Raw genomic sequence first — 24,498 nt, forward strand, 5'->3', positions numbered from 1 at the left:
TTAAGCCTAATAGCCAATATTCTCATCACAAACATATAACATAGAAACGATTGAGACATTGAGTATGCTCCGGTGTATGGGGTGAATTTTTAATTCAGAAAAGTGAGTGGAGCAGGCACTTATGTTGGTAACAACAAGATATGAAGTGAGTAGAAAAGTGCCAGAAGACAATAGAGAATAAAAAATTTTTTCGCGGCGGTGGTGGGGTTTGAACCTGCGACCTTATTGGTACGACAACTCCGCCTGGCAGGTGAGATCGTGGCTCTACCGTGTGAGCTATCCACGAACACAAAAATATTCGTTTCAAACCCAAAGTCATTTCTAGATCCCTCTCTCACCCACTTCTTGAGATCGCCGATTCGTTCACCACCATCGCGAAGTAATTTTGACCAGCAGTTAAGCCTAATAGCCAATATTCTCATCACAAACATATAACATAGAAACGATTGAGACATTGAGTATGCTCCGGTGTATGGGGTGAATTTTTAATTCAGAAAAGTGAGTGGAGCAGGCACTTATGTTGGTAACAACAAGATATGAAGTGAGTAGAAAAGTGCCAGAAGACAATAGAGAATAAAAAATTTTTTATTCTCTATTGTCTTCTGGCACTTTTCTACTCACTTCATATCTTGTTGTTACCAACATAAGTGCCTGCTCCACTCCCTTTTCTGAATTAAAAATTCACCCCATACACCGGAGCATACTCAATGTCTCAATCGTTTCTATGTTATATGTTTGTGATGAGAATATTGGCTATTAGGCTTAACTGCTGGTCAAAATTACTTCGCGATGGTGGTGAACGAATCGGCGATCTCAAGAAGTGGGTGAGAGAGGGATCTAGAAATGACTTTGGGTTTGAAACGAATATTTTTGTGTTCGTGGATAGCTCACACGGTAGAGCCACGATCTCACCTGCCAGGCGGAGTTGTCGTACCAATAAGGTCGCAGGTTCAAACCCCACCACCGCCGCGAAAAAAAATTTTTTATTCTCTATTGTCTTCTGGCACTTTTCTACTCACTTCATATCTTCTCTCTCCTAATAGGTGGCAAACTGAGTGCATTCATTTTCCTCTCCGGTCCGTCTTACCCTCCATTTGACCTTTCCTCTCAGTCGTTCTCTTGTTTTTGTTTCATAGTAAAGTGAGTGTAACTCACCCGTTTTGAGTTGCCGAACATAACAGAACAGAAACCGAACGTGAACGTTTTATCTTGTAATTAAAATTTCTTTCAGTCTCCTACCAAAAAAGTGAAACAGGTTTTTTTTTTTTTTTTTTTTTTTTTTAGAACATCTTTGGATGATCAGTTCTCATTAAATAAATGTTTGAACATTCATATAGATAGTTCGAAGATGACGTCACTCAAGCCTTTGTTATTGTATTTTGCCATCCGCGTTTGTGAGTGATACTCACTAAACTGTATTACCCCGACTAAAAAAGTTCATGGTTACACAGAGTTTTGTGTGTTGGTCCGTTATACTTCCGGATGGCAATGTTATGAGCTTCTTAGCCAAGCGCATACTATCTTTTGACCCGGTCTAAATGTTTTCGGTTTCCCGTAGTTCTGTTTGTTGGCATATTTCATGAGTTTGTTGTGAGTAAATTACAGACATGTAGAGCAGAATCACTCCGAATACAGGACTGAGACGATTGATCACATAATAATATGGTCTTGTTCTATCTGACCTGTATTTTTTTTCCTCAGCTAAAAGAAAAAATTATTGGTCATCATTATAACGGCAGGAAAGAAGGAGTCGATTGTTCTCCGATATTTTAAACAAAGGAAAATGCGTCATTTTTCGATGATGAGATGACCAAAAAAAAAACAAACAAAACAACAAAACCCCAAAAAACAACAAAACAAACTTGTTGGTCGTTGTCTGATCCGTGTCACAAGAGATAGCAATGGGCATGATGTGTATTACATTTCCGTGGTCACTTGCAAACTGTGCTCAAAATGACCCATATAGTGAAAAGTGTTCAGTTTGAGAAATATCCAACGTTACAATTAATCATTTTGCTCAGCATGACTCATTGGTATGTTTACAACTATCATAAACAATGCAGCGTGTTTAGATACATTGAGAAATGCCCAATTGTTTGCACAGCAACAAATCATGTGATCGATGACTAGGTTGGATGAAAACATGAATATAGATCGCTCTCATTGATTGGAATAATAACAAATTTAATATCTTCAACGAGCATCATCATTTTGCTTTAAAAAATTGAAGGTCGTAAAACATGTAAGTCAATAATATCGTTGTCAGTGCGATGATGCGGCTGTGAAGTTTTGTGGTATGACATTTGCCTCATGATCGGAAGGCCCTGATCGGTTTTGAGTTTCGTTCTTAGCGGCGCACAGTTGAGTCCTTGGTTATGGCTTTTTAGTCACATTCTCTTACCGTGCTCAAGTGTAAAACGAGTACCTGACCCTTAACGCAATTGTCTATGTCGGGAAAAAAAAGTAATATTGCCTAATTGGCGTCATCTATCGTCCTACATGTTAAGCGTTGCTGTTGGTGTTGGACCAAAAAGCGCTTTTAGCACGTTTATTGAATATTGCCCTATATTAATGCTCATTAAAATTGATTCTTTCCTTTCATATAATGCCCGCGCTGTTGTGGTTTTTTTTTTTTTTTTTTTGGGAGAAATATGTTGGAAAAATAAAAGGTATCAAGTTAAAGCTACCATCGCAAGCATTCATTTGATAAATAATAGTCATCTCCATTATCGTCAACACCGTTACACCATTTGTCTTTGCTTATACTTATACACACACACACACACACACACACACACACACACACATATATATATATATATATATATATATATATATATATATATATATATATATATATATATATATATGGGCCAAGGTCAACAGGTGCCTGTCTGATACCTGTGTTAGGAAAATGTAATTATTACTTAATTATGGGCTGTTTTCATTGGACTGATGCTTGTAATCAGTTGATAATATGAAGAAGAGACAATATGAGATAGCTCAACATACTCTGTTCAACATAATATGAAATATACATCTTGAAAGTGAAATTTGAACGCAGTTTGGCATGTGCTTAAAACGAGGTCAACGCATCACCTTTTCAGAAATCATGTAGAAATTAAATGTGATGATTTAGCACATATGACTGAAATTTGATTAATATTATAAAGTCAAAACTTATTTATAAATGCAATTGTAGTATATTACATATCTGAGAAAGATTCATAAAGGATTTTTTAAAAGTTGGTGTTGCTTGTGACCTTTGGTGTCATCAAACACAGCACAATACCAAGACTCGACACGAAACTAAAAAGCTCATATTTAATGGTTATAAAATGTTCTGTTATTAAAAAAAAAGCATATATTTCCCTTTTGAACTCAAATCTTGGAGTAAATAAATACCGTTTTGTGGATATTGAGGTTTATTGGTTTTGGTGTCATTTGTCACAAGCAACACAATATGCGTGTAACAAACGGAAGTTTGTTTCGTTAAATGGCGATTCGCATTTTTAATCAACCCTTCTTACCAGTCTGTGAAGTTCAGCACCTTCATTTGCCTTTCCACCATGGCTCCAGGCAGAAAAGGTAAGTTAAGCTTTGGTGTCATCGCTATTTTAAATTGTCACAAGCAACACTATTATTATCGGGTATTACAAATGCCACCAAGAAATAATGTTTTCAGTTGTTATTCGATGTAACTACAATAAAAAAGACGAAGACTATTTGATTTATGTTTGTAGAAATAAACCCTGATGGTGCAGTTACTTGGCTATCATAATTTTAGTTAGTTTCCTGAAGCCAGTAGTGACTTGAATGACATAAATTTATTAGGTATCCAGAGTTCTAAGCTAAACCAATGTCTCCCTTTCTGTTTGAAAATGAATTGCTCTGCCTGAATTAAACGATAGCTTGTTTTTCATCTTGTATAATTTAGGCAGTTTGGTGATTATTTTGATCTTATCCTTTTAAGTGTCGAAATTTCCGACTCATCCTGTCCAGTAAAACTATAGCTTCTTTTACTTTTTTTGTGCGTGAGTGCATCTGGCTGATATTAATATGAGATTATGACATCTGAACAGTGATTTCAAACACAATAAATTATTTCCATGTAGTTCTTATTTTTTATTTGTTTCCGGGTCGTGGTCAATCAAGAAAAAGGCAAAACTCAAGTTTTGGACACATCCATAAAAATGGAAGGGTTATCAAGAGATGTGATTTGATTTACTCACACTAAATTACTACAAACAAGCAGATTTGAGCAGTTGGGTGTATGTTACCGCATGAATTCATCACCGTGGCTAATATTTATTTAGTGTTTGTGTGACTTCTGGTACTTTTTGTGACCATTGGTGTCATTGGTTAAAATATCACAGGTGACACTTAAGTTTTAAGTTTCGAATGTATTTCTTGTTTTCATGTTCTTCATTGCTTTAAATGAAATTGAATTTCATTTTAACAGGCGATATTACATTTGTTCGGTTGCTATTATTGTTTTATTGTGGCAGCAGCAGCCTCTCTATGATTATAACACTTGTTTTGGCTGAAACAAATGATATATTATTCCCGAAATTGCAATTTGGTATTGCTTGTGACATAAGTAATGGTGTCATCAGTCTAATGTCACAAGTGACACCATATCCTTAAATACGATATGCTTTGGTTACATTATTGCCCAACATATTATTCCAAAAGTTTCTGAACATTGCTGGATATAAGCCTATGCAATACTATTGTTGTTGTTAATGTACATTCATTTTTATGAAATAATATATTTGCCTTTCTATATTGCTTGTGACCGATGATATATAAAATATATTCTAGAAAAAAAAAGAAAAAAAGTGTCCATCTAGTTAAATAAATGTGTTTTGTGCCTGAGTAAGCGAATGGTTTTTGTTTGAGCAATGTTTGCCTCACCAGACGCTGCCATTCAACGACAAAAAAGGCGGAAAAACTCCATTGTCTCCCGAGAAAGACGGATGCCAAGTGAGTGAAGTTTGTTTGCCTCGTATGAATTACCATTTGTTGGACAATAAAGATTGATTATTAAAATTTTTACATTATAACAATAAGTGTATAACATGAGCTGAAAGCACTGTATGGCCTGTAAAACCCTTATTGTACTACTACTTCTTGCCAATTGTGAGAGTAATGCATTTAAAAACAAAAGACTTCATTGCGCATGCCAACAATGGCTCGATCGGGCTGTTGTCATTGGTCAATAATATTATATTAAGCCGGACGCTTTATAAGAACCAGCACGAAAACAACTGACAAATATACAGGAAAAATCCCCGAGACATATCAACTGTTTCTTGTTCAAAATTCGTCTTCATTAAAAAAAAAAAATTACAAAAAAAAAAAAATAATAAACCATCGTCGATTAATAAAATTAAGAACATTTCTGTAATTTTGTAATTTGGACAATTTTACGTTTCAATCGTGGAAAAGTAGTATGCCGGTCTGTTGAGCGATCTAGAGGAAATAATAAGTTAAAACCTTTCCGTCTTCGTTACCGGAGTGAACACATTGTGACGTATCAATCAGATAGACAAGAAACCTTCTTCGATTTTTCAGACTCAGAGGAATAAAATGACGAGGGCCAAGGACTACAAGAGAAGGCCAGTTAGCATTATTGAGCACACTCTTGTTATTTGGACAATTTTACACTTTGCGATGAGCGTGATCGTGGAAAATTATTATGCCGGTCTGTTGTGCAATATAGAGGAAAGAATAAGCAAAAACTGTTCCTTCTTAGTGACTGGAATCAACACAATGAATACATGTGTATTTAAATGTAGCATGAACCCAAAATGCGTTGGAGCAAGTACAGATGATTATGGAAATTGTTTCCATCATTATAAGTGTGAAACAATTTCTACATGTACACAACGGGAGGACAATCACAGATACAAGTCCAAAAACTGTGCACATGGGGGGATTTGGAATCCGGAAGTCTCAGCCTGTTCCTGTATGAACGGCTGGGTCGGAAAAAATTGTCTAGAACTTCCGTCTGATTGCCAGAAATTGTCACAACATGGATACTCCTCAGTAAGGAGCTACCTTCTAATAAAAATGGGAAACGCAGACATAGTGAAACCAATTCCAGTTTTGTGTGTGATATCTCAAAGTGATTGGACTAGTGTGCGTGTTATGGCCAACTTCGGTGGAATCAATTTCAATAGAACATGGGCGGAATATAAAAAGGGATTCTTTGTTGATCAAAACAACTTATGGATAGGCCTGGACAATTGGCACGCCTTGTCAGCAGCAGGGTATATAAATCTTGTCACAACGGTGAGCAAAGTAGACAGTTATAGACTGTATCATAATTTCAAGGTTCGTAACGAATCAAATTACTTCTCATTCGTATTTGACACAAGTAAAGCTTACAGGAAAAGGGTGTATGACGACGACACGTTTTTTAATGACTGTCTGGGGCCCCTACAGAACAAGCCATTTTCCACCAAGGACAATGAAGACAGCAATGTGGACAACGAAAATTGTGCATTGAAAATAGGATCAGGTTGGTGGCGTGATCCTAATAGTAAGGGCTGTACTGAATCAAAATGTAACTTTCTTGGAAAGCATCCAAAAGATTGGGATGGCCTTCCTATCTATCAAAGAATGCAAGTGGACAGGATTGATCCCAAACTGTTAAAAAAATATGAGTCGAATGTCGTGATGATATTCTATATTTAAAAAAAAACTAGCTTAATACGGCAACATCTTAACACCTTTAGATACAGAAACATTCCGTTGTACCCATGTAGACAGGTTTAACTCAGTTCCATAAAAGAGTTGATCACAAAAGCCCCCATTAAATCCTGCGACCTTGATCCCTTACCAGCACAGCTTTTGGCCAACTCCAACGACACATTATTACCATCCATTACATCAATCATAAATACATCCATACTGACTGGCGACGGTCCATCGTGGTTTAAAAGTCGTCAAACCACTTCTGAGGAAACCATCACTGGACCACAATGTAATAAACACTTATCGTCCTGTATCAAATTTACCTTTTTTATCAAAACTTTTGGAGAAAGTAATGTTAACACAATTATCATCTCATCTTAAGAACAATAGTTTAGAACAACCTTTCCAGTCAGCCTACAAACAGCAACACAGTACTAAAACGGCGCTCCTTAACAGTTTTAAATGACTTGTTATGTAACGTCGACGCTAACAATATCAATGTATAATGCCTTTTAAGATTTTTTCAGCTGCTTTTGACACCATTGACCATGATATTTTGTTAAGAAGACTATCGGCGTAAAAGAAATTGCCATTAAATGGTTTACATCATATTTGCAGGATCGGTGCCAGACTGTCGAGGTAAATGGTGTTCAATCAGAGGAAGTTTTACAAAACTTTGGAATTCCACAAGGCTCTATTCTTGGCACTGTTCTTTTTACTGTATATTTGCAGCCCCTTTCTAGTATGATATCCAGATTCAACATGAGTTATCATTTTTATGCAGATGATACCCTGATTTATGATTCAGTACCCCTTAGTAATTTACAATTCTTAATACAACGAATTTCGAGCAGTTTTAATGAGATTAAATCTTGGATGTCCCAAAACAATTTAAAATTAAATGATAGTAAAACTGAGATATTAATGTATGGAAGGCCAAGTATCTTTAAACAGGCAAAAAAACTCACCTATTACTCTCAGTACAATAGAATTTTCAAATAAAGCAAAAACCTTGGCGTCATCATTGATAAAGATCTTTCCACAAGCCACGTGAATAACACCGTACTATCTATGTCATTTAATACCGCAGTATAGCAGAACGTTTAAATAATTCCCTTGTTTTAACTACATCTGGACGAATTTAGCTAAAGACAAAATGAGTAAACTTCAGGTTATTCAAAGTAACGCATTGGACGCAAAAAATAATAATAAATAAATACATAAATAAATAACCGTCATCAACTCTCCTTCTCCGGTTAGTTACATTGGCTTCCTGTGGAAAAAAGAGTTGCCTATAAGATTTGTAGTGTTGTCTACACATCCTTCAGCACGAACAGTCCCTCCTGTATTTAAGACCTTCTAAACATCTATGTCCCCAATAGAAACTTGAGGTCAAGCAATGACCAATCAACCCTTGTCAAACCTAAGAAGACTTTTCGTAAAATAGGTGAACAATCTTTTCATTTTCGCCCCCCCCCCCCCAATGTTTGGAACACCCTCCCATCACACGTGAGATGCTCGGATTCGTTGACAACTTTCAAATCTCGATTAAAGTTTTATCTTTTTACGTCATAAGTTGCAATAATCATTATCATATTTTGTTGTTGTTAAATTGAATTCGTATCATGTTTCCATCAACAACACTTGTCTCACCGTATTATGATTTGTTTTATATCATTCTTAAAGCCCTTAGAGCCGGTGACAATGGGGTAAAGCGCTAAATAAATGCCATTTTTATTATTATTATTATTATATATTATTATTATTATTTATTATTATTATTATTATTATTATTATTATTATTATTATTATTATTATTATTATTATTATTATTATTATTATTATTATTATTATTATTATTAATTATTATTATTAGGAACTCGATTGTAAATATTTTAGTATTTCTAATATTAAGTAGAATGGCGCTTTGTTAAAAAAGAGGAATGGGTATAGGTCTAACTCAAACCAAATATGAAAAAGTTATAAAATAATACCGTTTCACAATATCTGACATATCACCACCACTAGTCACATCACTCACTCTCATCATTTGAGACATAATTACTTTTTGTAAATATTTAATGAATTGTCCTTTCCTTTGAAACCTTTTAACCCTCTCCTTACCAGCCATTTTCAGCATTTCTATCAAAATTCACTCCAACTAAAACAAAAATAGATTTTTTATCACTCAGACATAATAGCAGTAAAATTCTTGCGATACATAATATCTTTAGCAAAACATGCTATCCAACACACTGTTCATTTTCTTTAAATTTTATGGTGTACAAACGAAATTTTAATAAGAAAAATGTTGGTTGCATCGTAACGAATGTGACGATTTTCCTGTAGTTGGTAAAGAGAGGGTTAAAGGCCTCAATATTACCACCTACGTCAAGGCATTAGTATTAACTTTTGGCCAAAAAGGCCAGATGTGTATTTGTTTTTACTTTACAAAGCATGCTACAATATCTTTGTTACTGCAACCTGACTAGTGGTGATGCAGCCTACAATTGAGACTCGTGAATCTTTGATTAATTGGTAAACGTAGTCTATCTAACAAAGGTAAAAAGAGTAACATATGTTTATCACACTTGCTCATTGTAACATATTATGCCTAAAACCAGACGACTTCTATAATAACAAGGTGCGTGTGCGCGCGCGCGCGTGTGTGTGTGTGTGTGTACTTTAACAGACACAGTAATAAATAATGAGAAAGAGAGTAATGAGAATACGGACACGCAACAGGCATGCACGAATACACACAAACACACACACACACACACACACACACACGCATACACAGACACGCGCGCGCACACACACACACACACACATAAACACACACACAAAGGTATTATGCAACTTCGCGTGTTACCAATGCTGATTAAAATCAAAAATATGCTAATCACACGGCGCTTTTAAGGGAATGAATTCAAAATTAGATGGATCACTTTTACAAATGAATGATAACCGAACTGATTGCGCACATGTTTTATAACTTTCCCTCAAATTAAAATCAAGCATAAGCAAAAGGTCAGCGAACCCGAACGAATTTGATCAATTTTACAGGTATTTTCCATAATAAGTTGTATCACAGAAGGGAGGGGGCATCCACCGGTAATCGAACTAGCTAGACAACAGAGGAAGCCATGCTGAAAGAGACCGTTCTAAATAGTTTAACCTCCAAGAGATACAAAGCAGGCGAATGATATGAATCTTAATTTTAACAATAATAACTGAGAAAGCGATTTTGATCACATCCATTCATACAATGATGCAAATCCTTTCAAGGGCATAATTTAAATATAAAATTTCAAAGTAACTAAAGCAAATATAGGCCAGTTAGACACAGATCAATATAGCTGAATGACTTTGTTGTTTTTTTTGTTTTTTTTTTGTTTGTTTTGCACATGTTTGCCCCAGCCATAATATTCAACCACGTGTGTTTGTGTGTGTATGCTTATGTGTATGGGGAGGGGGAGCTATGGAAAAAATGTATACACTGCCAGTTTATGTAAGTGCTGAAAATAAATATTATTGTTTTCTTCCTCTATGCAGATCAGTTACCATTTCAAAGGACTGCATTTCAATCATATTTTCTCGTGCAAACCGATTTTTAAAAGTGAAATATTACATTTTTGAAGTGATTTCCGAGAACTTGCGATAACGGAGGCAACGTCTAAATAAATACATATATTATACAGGCGCTAAAGTTTCACAATAATTAAACTGAGATGAACATAACCAAGCACTGCTTGTTAAGAAAAATAAAAAGCACAATTCCTATCATCTGTCCCAACATGTTTAGACAATGGCTTGATTCCAACCATTAATCAAATGGTGGACAAGTGAAACGAATCTTATCAGTTATTATAATTCCATCAAAGGTAGTGTAAAAGTTAACAAGCATTCAATAGAATAAAGAGTAAATGTGGAATACATAATGGTAATTGTGTAAAGTTCGTTCCATATAGCGCCAGTAACCACCCCTATACTCAAAGACGATTTACAAGTTCCTCTTTCATCTTTTTACTCATTCACTTATTCATCCATTCATATAATAATTGACACAATTATTCTTTAACAATAAATTCATTCTTTCATTCATTCATCTTGTTTTTGGCTTTGGTTTTATCCTTATTTATACTGATATTTTTATTTTTGCTTGTTCATTCAAATTGTTTCCTTTAAACATTTCACACTGCACAGAACACTGACTTCATTTCAGATTCAGTAAAAAGATACCTAGATACAAAAGAGTCAAAAGAATGTGGAAAGATCTTTCAAGATTTTTAATTAGCGGCAGCAATGACAAATTGCACATTCCTGATGAGAGCGAATACTAGAAACAATGCTGTAGAAGATGATTATACTTGAAATATTTTATAAATTGCTCCTTTTATTTAAAAAAAGTTGAGCACTATTATTTCACGTTTTTTTTGGTTGTCTTTATTATATATATATATATATATATATATATATATATAATATATATATATATATATATATATATATATATATATATATATATATAGACCATTAGGTCATTTCAGTGATAGTAAAAAGGAATATGATAGAGGACAAGTTATAGATTCGAAATTATAAGTTCCAAAGAAAAGGAAAGACAAAGGGTACTGGTTCAAATTGGAAACAGAAGATTCCTTGAGAAATCCACCGATTTGCCTGTCATGATATTACGTAAAAGTCCCATCCAGTCACAGGCAAAAGATTTCTAAAGGTCATATCAAATGTTTACAAAGTACAATAAATTCACAGCTAACAACTATAAAGGTACATAGTAGTAGTAAGCCTCGCAGTCCGAATGTTTGCTGAGAAGTGTGTGACTCAGTCATGGTCGATAAGTACAGCTGCTCTCTCCATCCATGTTGTTAATTGTTTCCATTTGTCGCGGTCATGGGCCCGAGTTTTGAGGCTGTCAAGATCTTGTTGTGACTTTAGTACGGAGGGCACTGCAGCATTTATTAGTTCTTCAGAGATTAATTCGGCCTCATCTGAATCAGAAATGTCTGATATGTAGATAGGTCCTGGTTCAGGGCAGTTACTATTGATGTTGGTGGTCTCCCTACATATTTGTTGCCATGTAGGAAATATAAAGGTACATAACAGAGAGATAATTAAAAAGAAAAAGTATATCATCTCTCCAAAATAGGTATGTACTATATATTTGACTGTCTCCTCCCAGCCAAGGATCTCCACTTAGACGATTAGAAAAATACGAACAATCTCGATCCAGAACAAAGACAGGGAGCAATATGGAAAGGAAAAACAGATAAGGAATAGAAGACACAGCAAATAACCTCTCTGCTTACCATGGGAGGTCAGAAAACTCCACCCAATTTTATTATTTTCACTTGGACATGCAAATCGGCATTAAACTCAGTCTGAGAGAGTCAGCTGGTTTATTGAGTTGGAGGTGTGGGTCCAGGAGAAGGAAGAACCTTGTCTGGACGCCAGTTTGGATCATTCTTGGTCTTGCTACTCATCTTCAGCTGTTCCAGCAGGATTGGATCTAGGCTGGTATCACATTCAGGGTCATGGCAGCGCACAAGCTCCTGTACGACGACAACGTGATGATCCTTCTAAGGAGCATTGCACCACCAAGTTTAAGACGACAAGATGCTAACCAAAGGATGCATGCAAGAATTGACGAAGCCACAAACAACACTCCCATAAAATCAATCGTAAAGGGGGCACCTTCAACAACTAGACTTGAATCGAGAAGACCTTTCCACCTAACAAAAATGGCAGACTTCAGTGTGGAGGAAAACTGGAGAGAAATGTGGAACAGGGAAACACCAAAGGAGGAAACATCATTAAAGATCCAACCAAAAGAGTGCCTGCTTTCAATAACGCCAGGAAATACTGGATTTCCTCAAACCGCCTCTTAACTGGACATGGCAGAACTGAATCAAATATGTGCAGATGGAAACTCGGAAACAGTTATCCCTGCCAGAAATGTCAGGCAGCCCCAGAGACCAGCGATCACATCGTCCTCCACTGTCCAGTCACTAAACTTGAAGGTGGCTACGAAACCATCCTTAGGGCGGAGGAAGACTTTAGAAGCTGGGTTGACGAAATACATTTGGAGGTGTAGCCATACGCTACTACTACTACTAGCTGGTTTATTCGAAGAAGGAGCATGATGTTTAGTTGTTGCGAATGATAAGTTAAAAGTAACTGTGCAGGGAATAGTTACGGCAAGTGACATGCAGGGGGGGGGGGGGGGAAGCCGTGAGATGACAGAGAGATGATTTACAAGGAAAAAAAATATTATCTCCCAAAACAAAAACTATGCATTCGACTGTTTCCCTCCCAGCCAGGACAAAACCAAGTAATCTCATCTCAAGACAAAGACAGAAAGCATGTTGGAAAACAGACATAAGGGGATAGAAGACACAGTTTATACCTCCCTCACTATGGGAGGTCAGGAACCCCACCCAGGATGATGATGTGGTGGTGGTTCTAGTAGTGGTAGTAGGGTTGATGATATGATGGTGGTTGTATTAGTGGTGGCAGGGTTGATGATGTGATTGTGGTTGTAGTAGTAGTGGTGGTAGGGATGATGGTATGGTGGTGGTTGTAGTGGTGGTAGCAGGGTTGATGATATGGTGGTGTTGTAGTAGTAGTGGTCTTAGAAATTATTGTGTGGTGGTGGGTGTAGTAGTGGTGGTAGGAATGATGATGTGGTGAGTAGTGGTGATAGGGGTGATGTGGTGTTATTTGTTGTAGTAGTGGTGGTAGGGATGGTGATGTGGTGGTGGTTGTAATGGTAGTCGTGGTAGAGATGTTGATGGAGTGGTTTTGGTGAGTGTTTTTTATTCAGTTATGATAACAGCAATTTGTCAAAAAGGAGGAAAATTTCTCGGTCTATCGATCAAACACAAGCAAAGTGTAAAAATAACAGGAACATCGTTTTGTATTAGTATTATGTTATATATTACTATTACTACTATAAATCCATTCTTATCATTTACTTTTTGTAAACATTTAATGAATTGTCATTTCCACATGTTAAAGGCCTACAATATTATACAAATAAAAGGCCAGAAAGTGTTGTTTTGTTTTGATTTTTAATTTATAAAGCAGGCTACAATATCTTTGTTACCGAAACCTAGTGGTTATTCAGCATATAAATACAACCCAAAAATCTCTCAAGTTTAAAGCCATAGTCCAAAGGTAAAAAGAAAGAAGAGTAAACAAAGCCAATCACCATTGCTTTATTCTAATATATTATATCTGCATAACCAGATGATTGCGAAAGAAAGAAAGAAAGAGTGAGAGAGAGAGAGGGAGAGAGAGAGAGAGAGAGAGAGAGAGAGAGAGAGAGAGGGAGAGAGAAAGAGAGAGAGAGAAGGGGGGGGGGAGAAAATTCTCTATCAAAAACTTTTATGTATTGATCTTATGCATTCTATATCCAAAAAAAAAGAAGAAAAGAGAAATAGAAAGAAAAGTAAAGGAGGTAAAGGGAACGAGGGAAAAAGAGAAGAGAGAGAGAGAGAGAAGGGGGGGGGGGGGGAGGTAAACTTCTCTACCAGAAACTTTTATGTATTGATCTTATGAATTCTATATCCCAAAAAAAAGAAGAAAAGTGAAATAGAAAGAAAGGTGAAGGGAACGAGGGAAAAAGAGAAGAGAGAGAGAGAGAGAGAGAGAGAGAGAGAGAGAGAGAGAGAGAGAGAGAGAGGGAGAGAGAGAGAGAGAGAGACAGCGAGAGAGAGAAAAAGAGAGATATAGAGAGAAAGAAAGAGAGAGAGAGATAGAGAGAAAGAGAGAGAGAAAGAGAGAGAGAGAGAGAGAGAGAGAGAGAGAGAGAGACAGAGGGAGGGAGAGAGAGAGAGAGAGAGAGAGAGAGAGAGAGAGAGAGAGATTAAAAAGGCAATAGATACCTACAACAGAGAAAAAAAATCCAGACTCGTTTGTCCTTCCCTTCTACCATCAAATAATTAATCAAAGAACACCAGTGGTCTTCTGTGTCAATTGTGACATCTGGTGCCCGACGTCATAAAAAGGGACCGTCACCAAATTTCACTGAGACTGAGCACAGGTGTCCAAATATGACATAAGACATAATAGTTATTTTGTAGTTTTGAGGAAAATGTTTGACACGGGAAATTCATCTGAAAATTTCTGAGAAATTCTCAAAATCCCCGAATTCCCAGGATCCGCGGAAGATTATCATCACTGTATATTTATGAAATTTTTTTTTTGAAAACGGAGGAATTGTGATGGGGATGGGCGGAGATAAAATACCATTTAGGCAGAAATCCGCCTTTAGGCGGAAGATTCTCAGCCCTGAAAATAAAAAGGATTCAAAACTATAATCTGATATCTTCAAATTAACGAATGACTGGAAAGAAGACATTAGAAGATTCCGGTATCTAAATGATGTGTTCGGCACATCTACCCTACCTTGAAAAAAACAGAGCTTAAAGACACGCACATACACACACACACACACACACACACACACACACACAATAACAACATACAAACCAATCTGATCTCATTACCTGATCAATAATAAACCAATTTATCTTAACTTTCCTGAAATCCACTTCTTTGCAAATAGCAAAACTGCATTAATATAATGTGCTAATTAACTTGCTTTTTCAAATAAAATTCTTAAACATGAAAATAGAGATTTTATTCAACACGAGGATGGAACTTGTCCAAGGTGTCGCTGTGGAAGATGGACAGCAATGAGATCTACTGGGAAAATAAGGTTTGCCTAAAACAGCTCATATTCATTTTAGGTGAACCAAATTTTCATCTCAAGTCTGCTTTAGATGATTTAGAGAGCAGTGTGGGCTGCACGAAGACAGGAATTGTAAAAGTAATAACATAAAATGAAGTGAGTGGGAAAGGGCCAGAAGACAATAGAGAATAATAGTTTCACGACGAAAGGAGTGATCTTACTGATACAACAACTCCGCCTGGCGGTGAGAGGGACGCTATGCAACCGACACCATCCACCACTCCAGAGTGGAGAAGAAATAATCCCCAAAAATCAGCCATTGTCTACCTCAGCTTCTTTTCTCCTGTCTATTTTCAAGCAACCCCCCCCCCCCCCCCCCTTTCTCTCTCTCTTATTACTTTGTATACAAAATATGGCATTTTAGTATTTGAATTTGAGAGAACTGATTCATCTATAACTTCTAGTTGAATTAGACCAAATAGGCTCCCATTTCAACAATTAAATCTTCTTCTTCTTCTTCGTTCCCGTCACGTCACATGGTCAGTCCGGTCTGGTGAATGAAGCCCACAGTGGTCCTGAGGTCGTCCTCACTGCCGTACAGCTTCTTTGAGTATGGGGTTGGGTCAGGCCAGAAGTTCCTTCTCAACTGGTTGTACTTTGGACATTCCATTAGGACATGATGTCCATTTTCATTTTCAAGTCCGCAGTCACATTGTCCAGAGGCATCTGCTCTGGACATCCTCCACATATGTTCCTTTAACTGGTTGTGTCCAGTTCTCAGTCTGAAGATGATGACCTGTTCCTTTCTGTCGAGCACCTTGATTGGGTCATTCATGTTGTATTCTGGGTGCTTCTCTCTCCATCTTTGAGACTGGATAAATTTGGCCATTTTGTTAATTTCTCCTGTTGAGTACATTGGGGAGGGTTGCTGCATGCGACTGCCTACCTTTGCCAGTTGGTCAGCGATCTGATTTCCAAGTATCCCACAGTGTCCTGGAATCCACTGCAGTACCATGTTGGTAAACTTGCTTAGCTTCATGAGGTCTTCCACCAAGGCGTCTATATCATCCGCAAAGGACATCATTATATCCTCCAGAATTTTCTTAGCATCTGTTAAAATCACTATGTGTCTTGGTTTTTCATTTTCTGAGAGGATTTGCTTAACAGCTTCATGGATTGCATCTGCCTCTGACTTGTAGATTGAAGTGCGAGTACCAGTCGGTTTGCTGATCTCCTTTTGTTGACCATTTGTGTACTCGATGTGCACTCCCAGGCCCCCGCATGTGTGTTCTTTATTGCATGAACCATCTGTATAGATTCTTGTCCATTTTTTTTCAGGGTAGTTTTGATCTATGCACTTCTGTACAGACTTCTTGATTTCTTCGCCGTGTTTTTGTTTTGTTGAAATGTCACCAACGGAAGTCTTGATTTTCAAGTGATTTTGCCTTTTCCAAATTGGTACTCTGATATTTGCTTTGCATTTTTGGGTCATTATTCCGTCAAGTTCGTGATCTTTTTCAATTTGCTGGGCTCTTTCAATAAAGTGGGATCTTTTCAGCCGCCTAGTTTTCTTTTGTTGCGTTCTAGCGTGAAGAGGCTGATCTGTCATTGTTTTCACGTCTGTGTATTGTTTCAAAATTTTTGATTCCCTTCTTTCTGATAGAGATGTAAGCCCTGTTATGGTTTCCATTGCATGAATCGGTGTCGATTTCATTCCTCCACTTATTATCCTCATGTTGCTGTTTTGCACTTTGTCCAGTTTTTCCATTTGAGTTTTGGAGCAGTTTCCCCATGCAGATATCCCGTATTCTAGCGCTGGTCTCACATATCCTGTGTAAGTTTGTTTCAGTATATCAGAGCTAGCTCCCCAAGTTGTTCCAGCTAGTTTTTTCAAGAGTTGTGTTCGCTTTACCCCAACTTTCTGACTGTTGCTGATTTGATTTTTCCATGTTAGTCTTGGGTCAAAATGGACTCCTAGGTATTTTGGTGCGTCGTCTTTTTCCAATTCATGGTCTTCAATACGTAGCTTTGCTTTTTCGTCTTTTGGGGAGAGGCTAAATATTGTGAACTTTGTCTTCACTGCATTTATTTTCATCGCCCAGTTGTCAGTCCATTCTTTGATATTATCCAGTGTGATTTGCATCCTGTGTTGTGCCTTGATTAAGTTTTGGTCAGAGCTAATCAGAGCTAGGTCATCTGCGTACATCGACATTTTTACTCCTCGACATAGTGTTTCTCTTATATCATTTACATAGAGAAGAAATAGTGTAGGTGATAGTACTCCACCTTGTGGGACTCCATGTTTTAGTTTTGCTTCTCTACTTTTGTGACCTTGTGTTGTTACTCTTGCCTTTCTTGTTTTTAGGTAGTTTTGTATCCAGTTGAGCATGTTATGGGATACTTTTGATTTTTGTAGTTTATATACCAGACCTTTTTTCCACACTTTGTCGAATGCTTTTTCAAAGTCCACCCATACCACAATTTTTTTCTTTCCATCCTGAAATGAGTCTTCTATTTCTTGGGATATGTAGGTTACTTGATTTTCAGTACTCCTGTGTCTTCTGAAACCAGCTTGTTCATTTATAAGCACATTATAGTTTTCAAGATACCACATCAGTCTGGAGTTGATAATTCTTTCTATCAGCTTGCACATGCAGCTTGTAAGACTTATAGGTCGGTAATTTGCGGCTTCATTAGCTTGTTTTCCTTCTTTTTTAATTGGGACAATAAAAGCCTTTTTCCATATATCTGGTATTTTACCAGTTTTCCAAGTGCTGTTGTAGAGTTGTAATAGCTTCTTTTTCGCTGTCTTTCCAAGATGGATAAGCATCTCATTTGTTACTTCGTCTGGGCCTGGCGATTTCTTTGTTTTTAACACTTTGAGAGAGCTTTCTAGTTCTTCCATAGTTAGCTTCTTTGTCATTACTTCATCTATGGCTTCCTTGAGTTCCTTTTTTTGTTTTCTGCATTCTTTTCTAACCCTTTCCTTCAGTTCTTTTTCTATTGTGTTGTCACTAATTTTTTTGAAATGCTCCATGAATAGGTCTGCAGCTTGTTGTGGACTGACAAGTTCTCCTTCTTTTTCCAAAGCGGGAGGGGCGTAGTGATTCGGTTCTCTATTTAGGGCTTTTGTAAGTTTCCAAAGTTTATTTCCATCTTTTTCGAAGTTAAGGCTATGCGTTTTTTCTTTCCATGCCATTTTGGATATCGTTGCCATTTCTTTTTTAAAGGTAGCTTCTGCCTCTTTATATGCTGCAATATTGTCATCACAGGGGTCTGCTTCAGCCTTTTCTCTTGTTTCCGATACTTCATTACTTAACTGATTAAGATCGTCTGTCCAGAGTGGTATATAATTTTTTCTTGCTCCCCTTGGGATACTTTCTTTTGCTGCTTTTATGATGGCCTTTGTCAGTTCTTTTGCACTTTTGTTGACATTCTTGGTTTTACAGTTTATGTTTTTGCAGTGGCTGTCTGTAAGTTGTTCAAAGCTTTCCCATTTTGCTCTTTTGTAGTTCCATCTTGGGATAGTTTGTGTTTTGTTTTCATTTTGATGATAGAGTTTTGTGATGATTGGCCTATGGTCGCTACCACCCAGTTGGGGCTGTACTGTTCTATTTATCGTCTTTGCTATATCATCTGTGGCAAACGTAAGATCTGGGGTAGATGTGGTTTTCCACGCTCTTGAGAAATATGTGTCCTCATCTTCGTCATCATACAATAGTTGAAGTTTTGTTTCAATTTGCCAGTTTTCTACTGTTTCACCACGTTTGTCCATATCTCCATATCCCCAGCTTTGAGAGTGACTGTTAAAGTCCCTAGTACCAGACATCTTTCTTCCTGGATTTTTATCTTGTCTAAATGAAGCTCTTTGTTTGGTGGGCAATAGCAGTTAAAAATCAGGAGTTCTTTCTTTCCGATACATACTTTAATTTGCTGTATTTCTGATTGCTCTTGTGTATCAATTTTTATGCCTGCGGTGGGGTAGTCGTTTTTTACTAATGTCATCACGCCTCCTTTGTGATCCTTTCTATCATGCCTTATTACCTGGTACCCTCTGATGGCAAATCTCATGTTGTCCGTGAGGTGAGTTTCTTGAATGCAGGCAATTTTGATGTCCTGCTCTTTGAGTCTCTTTTCAAGGGCTATTTTCTTCTTCGCAACGCCCTCAGCATTCCATTGGAGGATTTTAATTGTGTTTGGTGTTCCAGTCGCATGTAACCTTGATCCTCCTCCCCTGGTTCCGCAAGATGAAGTCAAGGTACCACCAGATCGCTTGGGTGGGCCATTGAGGCCCGGCACTAGGCCCGTCCGGCGGGATTCCACGGGCTTCGCACCACATCGGATTTGATTATTGTGACGTGTCATATTGGGATTTAAGCATGCAGTGGCAGTTTCCAGTTTCCTGAGATATTTGCGCCTTCCGGCCCTGCTGCTCTGTCTTCGGCGTGCTGTTTTTCAGGATTTGCTTCCTTAGCCTTTGACCATCCAAGGTCTGTCCACAAGGCAGTGGCGGTTTTGCTTCAGAGTGTCCTTCTCCTAGATCGATTGCGGTCCCCTGTTAACGAACTCGATCTGTCCGGGTTTTTGTTCGGAGTGTCCTTCTCTTAGATGGATTGCGGTCCCCCGTTTACGAACTCCATCTGTCCGGGTTTTTGCTCAGAGTGTCCTTCTCTTAGATGGATGTCGGTCCCCCGATGACGAGCTCCATCTACCCGTGGTCAGATGGTCTAAGTTGGGAATCCGGGAGGATGTCCTGTAGAGAGTCAGTCCCTTTTCACCCCTCCCCCACGTCGTGGACAACACCCACACCCAAGGGTGTGGACTAGGGGAAGCTGAACTCGACGGTTGATTTCCTCCCTTCTTCCTTCCTTGTTGACGATGCTGACCGTTGTAGATCATTCTTGGTCTGGCCTCTCACTTACGATCATCGAGACACGCAAGCCCTCCGACCGCGACAAGGTCATATGATCCATCGGAGAGCAACAATTAAATAAAACCATATTCTCATGTGACAGATGCCAGACCGCTTGATACACTTCAAAACTGTATCACCCCCCCCCCCCCCCTGTCAATACTCTTATAATTTGATAATAACTAAATAACTATCATTTAAATGTCCCTTTCCATCTCCCCCCCCCCCCCAACCCCTCACACACAAACATACAACACACAAATGTCATAATCATACAATCATCATAAATATTATAATAATTGAAAAAAAAAACAACTTACATTTTCTTTACTGTCCACTCCTAGCTGTCTAAGCATGCGCCTTGCCTGCGAAAAAAAAAATTATCAATGTTACCTTAGAAAGACGAATGTGGAATCAGGAAATTAATGATAATTATTAATTTACAGTAGACAGTAGACATAATGCATATTCATTAAAATATAAAATATCATGGGAACGGGGTGGGAGCAAGCAAATGCCTCTTGAAAAATCAGGTTAGCTACCTACTATGCCTCCTAACAGTTATCATAAATAGAAGAATTACAATTTTATGGTGATTACTGTAATCATTAAAGGTCACATACCTCAATCGAGCAAAAAAAAAAAAAAAAATATTTAAAGAATGAATGAATAAACAATTAAATACATGAATAATAAATTTTTTTCATTTAAAAAAAATACTTCTACTACTACTACTACTACTACTACTACTACTACTACTAATAATAATAATAATAATAATGCTTTATTCTTAAAGAATAATAGGGTTGGGGGTCAAAACTGTTCCATATAGACCAAATCAAATTTTTGCCTTCAGTAAGGGTAATTCTATCACCAGTTGACTCAAATTATTATTTATAAAATCTACCAGGGCATAATCATCAGTCTTTTTACATTGGAAATTACCGTCTGGCTGCCCCATTGCCAGATTCATTTGCATGCATTTACAGACTTTATTACTGGACCGATTTAGATTGTTGACGACTCAAAAGATTCATCTAACTCGATCTATGTTAACCACAATAATAGTTAAGACAGATGAGTGCCTGTTTGTTATAGCCTTCATTCCTCTGCAAATATTGCGGGTACTCCACTAGCAGTAGCAGTAGTAGTAGTAGTAGTAGTAGTAGTAGTAGTAGTAGTAGTAGTAGTAGTATTTGTAGTAGTAGTAGTTGTAGTAGTAGTAATGGTAGTAATGGTAATAATAATAATAAAAAAAAAAAAAAAAAAAAAAAAAAAAAATAATAATAATAATAATAATAATAATAATAATAATAATAATAATAATAATAATAATAATAATAATAATAATAATAATAATAATAATAATAATAATAATAATAATAATAATAATAACAATAATATCAGTTAAATGACATAAGCCTATTTTACAAATTGAAGTTATATTTGTTACAGCTCTTTCAGCAAAAATTGTTTATAAATGAACAAAGTTGGAGGTCAGAGTTGTTCACTTTTTATTTACAAAAGAGAAAAAAAAACAACCCAAAAACCTCTGAAATACATCATGAAATAACTGGAGCAAATGGTGAGATTGTATCATCTAAGATTCAAGTTTATCATTTGTGTACTTTGTTCAACGACAATAGTAAGTATAATTCTTGAAAATGAACCCAGATCTGGTTGGTCAATAACGTCAGAAAGTGATCAGGATGCTAATAGAGTCAACAAGACCATCAGATGTAATAGGAGAGCAAAAATGGGGGAGATTGCTTTGCAGTTCCAAAAAGCACTATTCAGTTCTTGTTATATCAATATAAGTCACTCACTTTTATCAATTAAAGCTTCACCCCAAATACCTGAGCATACTCAATGTCTCAATCGTTTCTATGTTACATGTTTGTGTTGAGAATATTGGCTATTAAGCTTAAATGCTGGCCAATTAACTTCGCAGCGTTTGTGTGTTGAAACCATGACCTCAAGGTCGGGAGAGAAAGCTCTAGTAGACAAGGGTTTGAAGCGACTTTTGTTTGGTTTGTGGATAGCTCATGCAGTAGAGTCACGATCTCTCTGGCCAGGCGGAGTTGTCGTAAAAGTAAGGTCGCATGGTCGAGCACCTATTGCTGTGGTGACGTTTATATTCTCTGTTGTCTTCTGGCACTTTCCTACTCACTACATTTCTTGACATTATCAACATAAGTGCCTGCTCCACTCACTTTTCTGAATTAAAACTTCACCCCAAATACCTGAGAAGACTCAATGTCTCAATCATTTCTATGTTACATGTTTGTGTTAAGAATATTGTCTATTGTCTTATCCTGGATGAGAATAGAAATACAGTCGAGCTCTCATACTGGGTGAGAATAGAGGTAGTGGCATCTTCTCGCTAATCTCACCCCTGTATTAACAAACAGGTAGGGTTAGCTTAGCTCCCCCTTCCCCCCCTCTCAATATTCTCATCTGATCATCACTCTCTCGTGACTGCTTTTAGTGGTACTGGATGTAAGGAGGTTGAACATACATGTCATGCATTTTAAATTTAGACTGGATGGCTTGAGATATGGGAATCGTGTTGGAATTAATCTCTCTCTCTCTCTCTCTCTCTCTCGTGACTGCTTTTAGTGGTACTGCACGTAAGGAGGATGAACATATATGTCATGCATTTAAAATTTAGACTGGATGGTGTTATGCCCTGGCAACTTGGTTGCTAGGCATCACCGAACGTTTCTGGAGTTTGACCGTCCTTCCCAGAGTACTATGCATTTTGTATCCCGCCTTGAGCCAATCAGGATTCCAGCCTGATGCTTATATAAGCGTAGTGAAGGAAAACAGAGGGGTCTTTTGTAAGTTATGTTGTATTGAACAGATTACTACTTTCCAGAGGTCCTGTTCTTTATTATTTTCTTTATTGTAGTTTTCCCTATTCGTGGATGTAAGGAGAAAGGATAAATGGATAAGTAGTGTTGTATCATTCTATTTTATGTTATACATGTTATTTAGTTCTGTAAAATACTAACGAAAGAGTGAAAATGGAGAGGCGCTTTGAAGTTGATTTCGTCACAAAAACTACCCCTAATCACAATCGCGCCCCCGATCCATCACTGATCGCTCAGGAAAATAGGACCAGCTGGGTTTTGAGCGACCGTCCGTCACCAGGCTGCGCACCCCCCCCCCCCCAGGTGTTTTTTAAAAATTACCAAACACCGATTTAAAAAAAAAAAAAGGCGATTATGCCAATTTAAAAAACAAAAAAAAAGGAAATATATGCGACAAAGACATCTGGAAGGCAAAAATATGCGGCCGCGTATATTATGCGGATGCCATGCCATTTTCCTGGAGGGACAGCAATATACATCACTTGACATCTATTACCCATACTATAAATGTGAATGTGTACATCCCATTCTGATTATCATCCCCCCCCCCCCCCCCAACCCAACCTCAAAGAAAAGAAAAAAAATGTTAAAAATTTCCACCATCCAAGTGCGGGCGTGGCTTTATCTCTTTGATCTCGTATCATGGTTTCCACTACGCCCAACACCTCGTTTGATTGTGGGTCACCCCCCACTGTTCAACTGTATGTCTCAGTAGAATATAGGAACATTTAAAAAGTGAGTTTGCCTATACTACTGGTTAAATGAATCTGAGATTGGCTCCAAGATTACTTTGTTCGATAAGAGGTACTTTACCAAAGTCGATGAAGACAAAAACAAAAAAAAAAACAAGAAAGGGGAGGGGGTGTGAGGGTGCCTCTGTTCGCTGTATTGCAAGGTGTTCGTTGAGTATGTACCTCTCCTTACGTCCATGTGACGTCCAGCAGTCACATGCGGGATGATGATTCGGTGAGAGTAGCGAGGATGGGGCAGAGGACTAGGGGGGGGGGGGGGGGATAGCGAGAAGGTGCCATTACTTCTTCTATTCTCATCCAAGATGAGAATAGTCACTTCCTATATAACTACAATATCTTCTAAATGAATTTAAGGCTTAAGTAAGATGGGAAACGGTAATTGTACTAAATGATAGAGCGTTCAATGACCTTTATTTTGGTGTTTAATTTATTAAATTCTGTAAATAAACACCACAGATATCTCAATTTAACCAAGTCATGGTTTTAGCCTGCAGCTCACAATCGATAACTAGCTGTCACACAGGTGAATGGGAGAACTGTGAC

The 24,498-nt window shown here is 37.4% G+C and overlaps 2 protein-coding genes across 2 annotated transcripts in view; one reads left to right on the forward strand and one right to left on the reverse strand.

Moving 5' to 3' along the window:
• Positions 1 to 24,498, reverse strand: part of LOC144972720 (outer mitochondrial transmembrane helix translocase-like) — a 56,787-nt gene that overhangs the window by 31,665 nt on the left and 624 nt on the right. Inside the window, exon 2 of the mRNA XM_078914276.1 lies at positions 20,651 to 20,695. Within this exon, the coding sequence (XP_078770402.1) occupies positions 20,651 to 20,695 (45 nt within the window). The remainder of the gene's footprint in view (positions 1 to 20,650; positions 20,696 to 24,498) is intronic.
• Positions 5,593 to 7,953, forward strand: LOC144973801 (ficolin-2-like). Its single transcript, XM_078916695.1, has one exon. The coding sequence runs from the start codon at positions 5,593 to 5,595 to the stop codon at positions 6,700 to 6,702; it is 1,110 nt and encodes a 369-aa protein (XP_078772821.1). The 3' UTR covers positions 6,703 to 7,953.

This window comes from Berghia stephanieae, chromosome 5, assembly GCF_034508935.2.
Source record: "Berghia stephanieae isolate SIO BIC M18660-M18661 chromosome 5, UCSD_Bste_1.3, whole genome shotgun sequence".
Taxonomy (NCBI): domain Eukaryota; kingdom Metazoa; phylum Mollusca; class Gastropoda; order Nudibranchia; family Aeolidiidae; genus Berghia; species Berghia stephanieae.

Bases quoted from the DNA above. Each gene is read 5' to 3' on its own strand.
- LOC144973801 (XM_078916695.1), top strand. From the start codon at position 5,593: ATGACGAGGGCCAAGGACTACAAGAGAAGGCCAGTTAGCATTATTGAG.